This window comes from Cyprinodon variegatus, unplaced genomic scaffold, assembly GCF_000732505.1.
Source record: "Cyprinodon variegatus isolate N-32 unplaced genomic scaffold, C_variegatus-1.0 Scaffold715, whole genome shotgun sequence".
Lineage (NCBI taxonomy): Eukaryota > Metazoa > Chordata > Actinopteri > Cyprinodontiformes > Cyprinodontidae > Cyprinodon > Cyprinodon variegatus.
This window is the reverse complement of record NW_015151168.1, coordinates 60352-69267: the sequence shown is the minus strand read 5'-3', so window position 1 is coordinate 69267 and position 8916 is coordinate 60352. Positions and strand designations below refer to the sequence as shown.

General features: G+C 38.3%; 1 protein-coding gene across 1 annotated transcript in view; it reads left to right on the top strand.

The window, feature by feature from the left end:
• Positions 1-188: 188 nt before the first annotated feature.
• Positions 189-8916, top strand: part of smu1 (smu-1 suppressor of mec-8 and unc-52 homolog (C. elegans)) — a 10795-nt gene continuing 2067 nt past the window's right edge. Inside the window, exons 1-10 of the mRNA XM_015394948.1 lie at positions 189-387; positions 1835-2045; positions 3205-3357; positions 3441-3557; positions 3948-4064; positions 4462-4581; positions 4686-4802; positions 4939-5066; positions 7540-7666; positions 8228-8389. Coding sequence (XP_015250434.1) covers positions 194-387; positions 1835-2045; positions 3205-3357; positions 3441-3557; positions 3948-4064; positions 4462-4581; positions 4686-4802; positions 4939-5066; positions 7540-7666; positions 8228-8389 — 1446 coding nt within the window. The 5' untranslated portion in view covers positions 189-193. The remainder of the gene's footprint in view (positions 388-1834; positions 2046-3204; positions 3358-3440; positions 3558-3947; positions 4065-4461; positions 4582-4685; positions 4803-4938; positions 5067-7539; positions 7667-8227; positions 8390-8916) is intronic.

Genomic DNA, 8916 nt, shown 5'->3' with positions numbered 1-8916 from the left:
GACGATTGAGAATAGGCGAGCTGATTGACGCACGCTCTGGGCCACGAGGATCTGTCCTTGGTGCTGATGCTGCTGAGGCTGCAGCTGCCGCATCCCGCGTCTCCCCGCGCGCAACGTGCTCCAAAACATCTGTAGAAAAATCACTTTGCGTCACAGTGCGGGAGGCGTTCCAGGGGCAGTCACGCGGGGTGAGATGGCCGACTCTCACCAGCAAACACTATACGAAAAGCAAGATGCGGCACGTGCGGTGGGTGGCGTCCGACCCGCGGATTTCACGTGGCCCCAGCGAGAGGTTCTCCGAGCCGAGCCTCCACAGTGTCAGTCCGGTGCGGCAGCTGCAGCAGGAGGAAACATCCCAAACATGGCTGTGGAGCTGGAGCCCACTGAGTAAGTCCACTCACGATCACTGACAGCAAATACAGATTAACAATAACAACAAAATATACAAAAAAGTATTTAATGTGGAATATTTTCAGCATTAATAAAAAAAAAATATTCGCATGGTTACACCTTATGTAGCTATAAGGAAGGGTTTTGTGATACTAGTTTCCATTGATTGGTTAAATTTAGATGCATTAAGGGGAAAATTAGCTTTTTATTTTTGTTTTTCATACAGCATATTTAATCTATCATTTTTACAAAATTTGTTTTCACTGCATTTTTTTCTAATGGTCTTCTAGCCGTGACTAGATGAGAAGTGGTTTTAGTTTGGCAGCCAGCATCCATGATCTGCATGTGCCTGTTGATCTAATAAACGCTACTCTCTTGTAAATGGTATAGGTTTACCATTTTGTGTCTCCAGTCAGCACTGCTGTGGGTTGTTTTTAAAGTGGATATCTCATATCTATTCACTCCATGTTTGAAAGAGACAATAGGTGATGTTACAGTGCATTGCACATGCCTTGGATATTAATTAGAGACATTAGAGTGAAAATCTCCAATATATTTTGTAGGGTTTTGTTTCATGGGCTAACACAAAGTAGAGAAAAAGTGAAAGGTGGAAGGAAAAGTATGTATACTTTGTTCCTAGATATGAAAAATGCAATAGTTATGTACAGTGATTTAAAGAATCAGTTTGAGTATGTTTAAGTGTCCCTACATGTGCTAGGCACTTGTCCAGTCCAGTCTGATTGGATAGAAACAATGAACCTTAGATTAAAAGTCTTTGCCACCAATTTTCTGCTACAGTCGAGTGTTAGTGTGAGCTGGTGTGTTTAGGGTTTCCTGAGTGTTGGTTCTAAGCTACACATAAACTTTTGCACAGAGTGTGAAAAGTTCAGTTTTGATCTTCTCTGATCTTCTTTGCTAATGTCCTCCACATGGCTCAAGATAAACTATAAACTTTTTTTTTCTTTTTTTTTTTAAAAAGGCTTTTATTTTTAACCTTACTATATCGAGATTGTAATTGTTTTGAGTTAATTATTATGTCCGACTCCTGCACTGAACATAATTGTCAGAGCCCGCACGTTTCAGATTTTTATTCATACAGAATAAATAAAACTCGTTTTCTTTTTCTGACCATTTAAAATTTTTTCAACTTTGTGTTTATCTGTCCCATAAACTTCTTTATAATATATATCAGTTGGTTGCCCTTGCTTAAAAAATAGACCTAAAAAAAATATATGAACAGGGATTTGCACTGAATAGCATTATTGACTGCAGGTGCTTGTTTCTGGATCAAAGTACTGAAGGAGAATTGTGTTTAACAGATGACCCTAAATAGAGCAGAGTGAGGTAGATCAATGTGAAACCAGGTGGCCTGTGCTTGCATTCAACCGGATCTGGAAAAAAATGGTTATGAGTGTTTGGACTTTCCTCTTCTCTGTCTCTATAGTGTGATCCGTCTAATAATGCAGTATCTCAAGGAGAACAACCTCTACCGCACACTCACCACCTTACAGGAGGAAACCACAGTTTCTCTCAACACAGTGCAAAGCATTGAGAGCTTTATTGAGGATGTAAACAGGGGCCACTGGGACTCTGTTCTGTTGGCTATCGAGTCTCTCAAGTTGCCCGACCACACGCTGATTAACCTCTATGAACAGGTGAGTCGGTTTGTTCAGCAGATACTTTTTGGGATGCCTTGAAAAATAATTCATGTACCTTAAACATTTTGTATATTTTGGCCTGTTGTAGCCACAAGTCTCAGTATGTTTTATCTTTATTTTATTTTATCTATTGACACAATGTAGAATCTCAATATAAACTGACAGAAAGATGACAGATGTTTTTTTTTTTTTTTACATTTATTACAAATATAAATCTGAAAATACATTTATATTATGCCCTCTTCATTAGATTTCTATGAAAGGAAACCCAGTCCATGAATTTGGATTCAGTGGAGTTCACCTGTGTGCAATCAGGTCTCCCTGTAAATGCAGCTGTTCTTTTTTGGCCTCTGAGATTTGGCTAAGGTTGTGGAGAATTTCAAAGCTTAAGAATCTTGCAGAAAAAAAAATCTTAACTGCATCATGAAATGACTTAGCTCTACTACATTCAAACCACACGGGTCACTACCCAACATAAAAAAGCCAGATATAAGAAGAAGAGGATGAATTAAAGCTCATTGCCAAGCTGAGAAACACAGTACAGGAGAATCTGTTGATGGGAAAACTATTGACTTTGCGCTCCTAAAATCCAGATTTGGGAACCTGAAGAAACCAATAATCGGTAAAAGAAGGCACAAAGATATGTCTGCTGTTTGCCACAAGTCCCACGATGTGGAAGCAAAGACCCACAGGAAACATAAAGAGCTTTCAGGCAAAACATCACATATGGAAAACTAGACCTGCACATTAAGCCAGAATAAACGATTTCCATGTGAAACATGGCAGGGGCAGAATCATACTGTGAGCATGCCTGTTTTTAGCAAGAACTTGATCAACAGGGGAAAGCTGCTGGCATGAAGAATGAGTTGAACATGGGGAAAATCCTGTTTTGAGATGCTCTCTGTCCAATCTGACTCCCTTTGAGCTATCCTGGACCAAAACAATCCAGCCTGTAGAATTAGTTAACATGTAATTTGCCAAAGCACTTGTAGTGGAAGGTGGTTCTACAAAGCATTCATGCATTGCTCTCCATTGGAAGATTAAATATATTAAATACACAATTGTTTCTGGTTGTGTTTTAATAAAACATGGAGACATTGAAGCGGCAGTTATACTTTTCTAAAAACCCTCCAGTCAGCTGTGATCTTCTCCACAGGTTGTACTGGAGCTCATTGAAATGAGGGAGGTGGGTGCAGCTCGTTCGCTCCTCAGACAAACCGACCCAATGATCATGTTGAAGCAGACCCAGCCTGAGAGGTACGCCCATCTGGAGAAGCTGCTGACCTTTCCTTACTTTGACCCTCGTGAGGTGAGAAAACACAGAGGTGTTAAACCTTCAAGCAAAACAAAATGTTTGGTTTCCTACTTGACATCTTTTCACCGTCGCTGCAGGCATACCCAAAGGGCAGCAGTAAAGAGAAGCGACGCAGAGCCATAGCTGAGGCATTAGCAAGGGAGGTCAGTGTTGTCCCTCCATCTCGTCTCATTGGACTCCTGGAACAAGTCAGCGTAAGTGCAACATTTCATGCTGTTGATGTAGCGCTACTAAAACACAATGATCTTAAGTCATATAAAAGGTAATACTGGAGGATGAAATTAGTTCTAGCATTTAAATAATCCCTTTTGAAGGAAGATACTCATTTAGATTTTCAACATTCTAATAGTCAGAGATCTGTGAACTGAGGAATTTAGTACCATTCATTCTCTCTACTGTAACTGTTATTGTGCTATGATTGTCTACTTTTTTTACATTTTGAGCACCAGGTTGTTGTCTCTGTTCATGCCTCATAATTGTAACAGCGCAAACAGGAACAGACTGAGCACACAGCCAAGAGGGGCTCCAGCGCCCAGCATGATGGTGCAATAACTTTAAGCTTTATGTTCTTGTCCCTGTTTCAGTACATTAGGCGACAGATAAATCCAGATTATCTCTCCCCTGAAATGACAATCGACACAAGCAAGGAGCAGCGGGTGCAAAAAGAAAGCTTTCCAACTCAGCTCTACCGCCACATAAAGGTACTTAACAATGATCAGCACATTACTCTTTACATCCATATACATCAGTGGTAAATGTGAAATTGTTTTCTAAGTTCTGGGTTTATTTCCTTCACATCCTGACACAAAACTAATTACTTTATTCACCTCAAGACACCATTTGTAGTCAGTTTGGGCTCTCAGTGATGTTCCTAGGAGCTGCAGGCGTCGCTCATAATTGCTTTCTAGTGACAAAAACTGATAAGTGAGAATGGTCAACCCACGCTGCTTCAGAGCACCGGAGAAGTGTTTTTCTCCCTGAGGAAGACTGATATTCAATTCTGTTTTTAACCTGCCTATCTGCACTGTAGGCTGCAGTTCAAGAAGAGATTTCTTACAGAAATCTTATGTCATTTTTATCTGTGACTTGAATACACAGTTTGGACGACGATCACATGTGGAATGTGCCCGGTTCTCTTCTGATGGGAAGTATTTGATCACCGGATCAGTTGATGGGTTTATTGAGGTCTGGAACTTTAACACTGGAAAAATTTGCAAGGTAAATCTTTTCATACCTAAAATGCTTCTGCTTCTAATAGTTCCCTAACTTATGATCATTTGTTTAGTCTATTTGTATTTGCTTGAACAGTGTGTGCTTTGCAGGATCTCAAATATCAAGCCCAAGAAAGCTTCATGATGATGGATGATGCTGTGCTGTGTATGTGCTTCAGTCAAGATGCAGATTTATTGGCCACAGGAGCTCAGAACGGTAAAATAAAGGTCCGACATTTTTCATGTCATCGTGATGATAGAATCCAACCTCTTCTTTACTTCTTAGTTTTGATATGTTTGTTGAATGGAATCTAAAGAATAATATAAGAATGTCTTCCTATATTCCTAACATATGCTGCGGAAGGTGTGGAAGATCCAAAGTGGCCTGTGTGTGCGCAGGTTCGAGCATGCTCACAACAAAGGGGTGACATGTTTGAACTTTTCAAAGAACAACGACCACATCCTCAGTGCTTCGTCTGACCAAACCATAAGGTGGGATATCATGGCATGAATCATAAATATAAATTGATCATAAGCAGCTCAGTCAACATTTATTTGCATCTTTGCAGAAGTGAAATGAAAAATCTATTTTGAGAGATAATTCAGGTAAAATTATTGGTTCCACATTTATTAATTGATGAAAGATGAACATAACTGAACCATGTTTTTTCCACCCTTTAATTTTCCCGCTGTGATTTTTATCAATCCACAACTTTCTGTTTTCTTTGGGTTTAAATAGAAGGTGCACAGAAGAAGGATAGTCTCCAAAACTACCATTGGAAGCTTTTTACATGTAAAAGCTTGTTTTAGACTGATAACTACCTTTATCCAAAACTGAGACTGACTGACACCAACTATAAAGGTGTGGGGCAAGGTGGAAAAGCATGTCATGCCTTCTGCTCAGTATAGTGCAGGGTTCATTATCCTGTGGGTCTGTATGTCTTTAAAAGACCATGGGAACCTTTTTTGAGGTTGTGGCATCATGGAATCTTAAGAATAGGTATTTTAAATAGAAACATTTGGTGTAAAATGATCCAAAATCTTGAGCCTAATCAACAAATATAAGCTTCACCCAAGCCCAAAATCATCCCTCTTTCATAGCCATCTTAGTCCCTAGACCTAAATCCTATAGAATAATGTAGAGGGAGATAAAGAGAGGAGAGCACTAGAGAGGTACCGGGACAGGATGATGTATTGAAATTATCTAAATAATTACATGTTTAAAAATTCCTCTTCTCTCTGTTTACTCCAAATTAGTTGAAGATTATAGAAGAATGTTGTTTTCCCAATAATAAAAAGGGTTAATAGATAAAAGGGTTTTATCTATTAAAAACAGCTGAGGTGATGGTATTTCATTTGTTTATATTTTTTATTGCAATTTCTCCACAATAATTTCCCTGCTGAATGAATATACCAAACTAGATTGTGTTCTATTTTTTATTTATTTATTTATTTTTTTTTGTTATGCCAAGGCATTAAATGCTGTTTTTAGTTTCAGGTATTTTAGATATCTTTTTCCAGTTGTGATCAAGATGCTGTAGATAAACTTATTACTACTGTATATATAGTATATATAGTGTACTGAATATAAAAATCTTAAAATGCAGCACCTATTGGAGATAAAGTATTGCAACAAAGAATAAAATAATGGTATTCAAAAATGGTTATATCACTAATCTTAATACAAAAATGTACTTCCAAATGTAACCAATATATAAGGTAGGAGCTTTGATTAGCTTCTGTAGTTATGTATAGAAAGAAGCTTATCTGCAGTGGGATGAAAGAGGGAGATCTTACTGACCTCAGACATGATTCATGAAGGTTCAGTAGATGCATATATAGGCATCAGCACAGACGAGAGATGGAAGTGCATTTTCCCCCTAAACTGCACGTTTACTTTCACAGCCTGTTATAAATTCATGAGAAACAAGAAAGCAGGTGGGAAACAAGTCAGGAAAGTGATCTTCAGTTTTGTTACTGAAGTTCAGTATATCAACCTTTTCCGAATCAGAACTCCACAGTAAAAACTGATCTAGAAATAATTAAAGATGTCTATAAATTTGGCCTTAATCTGATGAGGTAAAAAAGACCTGTCAATGGAATTAATATTTTTGCCCTTAAAGCAATATCATTAATAAGTAATTATTAATTAATAAAAAAAAGTAAGATAATATGCACTTGAAAAAAGATAACAAATTCGTTTTTTTTATGTGAAAGGTTAACTATCCATTGGCAAATTGTTTTACTCACATACTCAACAAAAAACACACATATTTTAAGGAAAAAATTACTCACTTATATTTCATTTTTGGCAATGTGTAGACAAACTTGCATTTTAGACTTGAATAAATTAATCTAAACTGCTGATATTGTATGCTTTAGAAGTAAAGCAACTTTCAAAGTTCAGTAATAACAGCTGCAATCACATATTTTCATCCTCTTGCATAAGAACACCTGCAAGGTTTGCAGTTCCTCAAAAGTACAGGAATATCTGTTCCTACTTCTTCTACAGCTTATACACACAAACACATGCACGCATACTCTGATTCTCCTTACATTATGATTATTTCTGACTCCTGAGGGGTGGAAAGGTGGGTGGAGCCATGAGTTTGAGGCACATGTGCTGTGTGGGTGCATTTGAGGTACCATGTGCTCAAGCACAAAGCTGCAACGTGTTTCTCCACCTTGCAGATCCTCAAGTCAAAAAAAAAATTCTTTGCAAATGGTAAATCATCCACCAGCAGACGAAGTGAATCCATAAACGTGAGATGTCTGGTCATGGTTTAGCTCATCTGTAAAGCCATTCACTCCGCAGGAGCTAAAAATAACTCAGTGGATACACGCTTCGTCTGCTCTCAACAATAATCTGCTCCTCCGGTTAAACTGAGGATGTTTTTAAAGCGAGTCAGTTTCTATGCAGCTTCACTATCTTTTATGTCACCAGATTTTCTAACATTATTTTCAGGATCCATGAACTGAGGTCAGGCAAGACGTTAAAGGAGTTAAACGGCCATTCATCGATTGTAAAGGAGGCATGCTTCACTCAGGATGGTTTTCACATCATCAGTGCCTCATCTGATGGCACCATTAAGGTATGATCGGCCTGAACAATCCTGTTCTACCATAGATTTAATAATTGCCTCCAGTCAAAAGTTAAACACAGATCAGAGGTATAGATGTCATGATACTTTTGGAGCTTGAGCGTCTGGAATGGCTCCAATCTCAACCACATTGAAAGGGTAAATCTTGTAAGGAAACCATTTTATTTAGTTAAAATTAAAAATACCAAATAAAAACAGTGATGAAATATTAATACAGACAAAAACGAATAGTTTGTTACAGAAAGTGTGTGGTTTCTCTGCAACCAGCTTAGGAACGTTTTGCTTGGGTGCATATTTATATTTTAGCCTATAAGTGTAATTCTGATCTTGTTTTCATAAGAGCAAAGCCACAACTAATTCACACTTATACACTCAATTTTTGTTTTATTTTAAAATCAGGCTTTTTTTAAATATTGCTTTGAAAATAGATTGGTTCTAATACATCTTTGAAACCCAAAATTAAACTTTAAACTTAGGCCAGCAGTGATCTTTTGCAAACCTCTCACCAGTACTGCTAAGCTAAAAAAAACTTCCTTGGGTATGTCTTCCCAGATCTGGAACACAAAATCGTGTGAATGCCTTCACACCTTTAAATCCCAGTTAGTTACACCAGATGTCCCAGTCAACAACGTGATTCCCCTTCCACAAAACCCTGAGGAGTTTGTGGTGTGTAACCGCTCCAGCAGATTGGTCATCATGAACATGCGCGGCCAGGTAAGAACCAGACCTCATCCAGTAAGCATGATTTTACCTGTACTGGTTAAACAAATTGATCAAAACAATTCCATGATAAATAAATGGACTTGTTACTTAATGCTAAATAGTTTAATACCACCAGAGTTCATACAAAAATAAGAATTCTTATAATCGTCATCTTTCTAAAGTCTCCTTCCTCCATCTCAAAAACATTGCCAGACTCCGCCCCTCCCTCTCCCAACCGGATGCTGAGAGGTTGATCCATGCCTTTATCTCATCAAGGTTGGACTACTGTAATGCCCTCCTCTTTGGGACCTCTGGTAAAAACCTGCAAAAGCTCCAGTACATTCAGAACTGTGCTGCCCGGGTCCTGATGAGGAGGCGCAAATTCGACCATATCACTTCTGTTCTTAATTCACTTCATTGGCTACCGATCAAACATAGAATACATTATAAACTCTGTCTGCTTACCTATCAATGCATCCATGGAGTTACTCCTGCCTATCTCAGTGAACTCCTCTCATCGCACGCTACTTCTCGTAGGC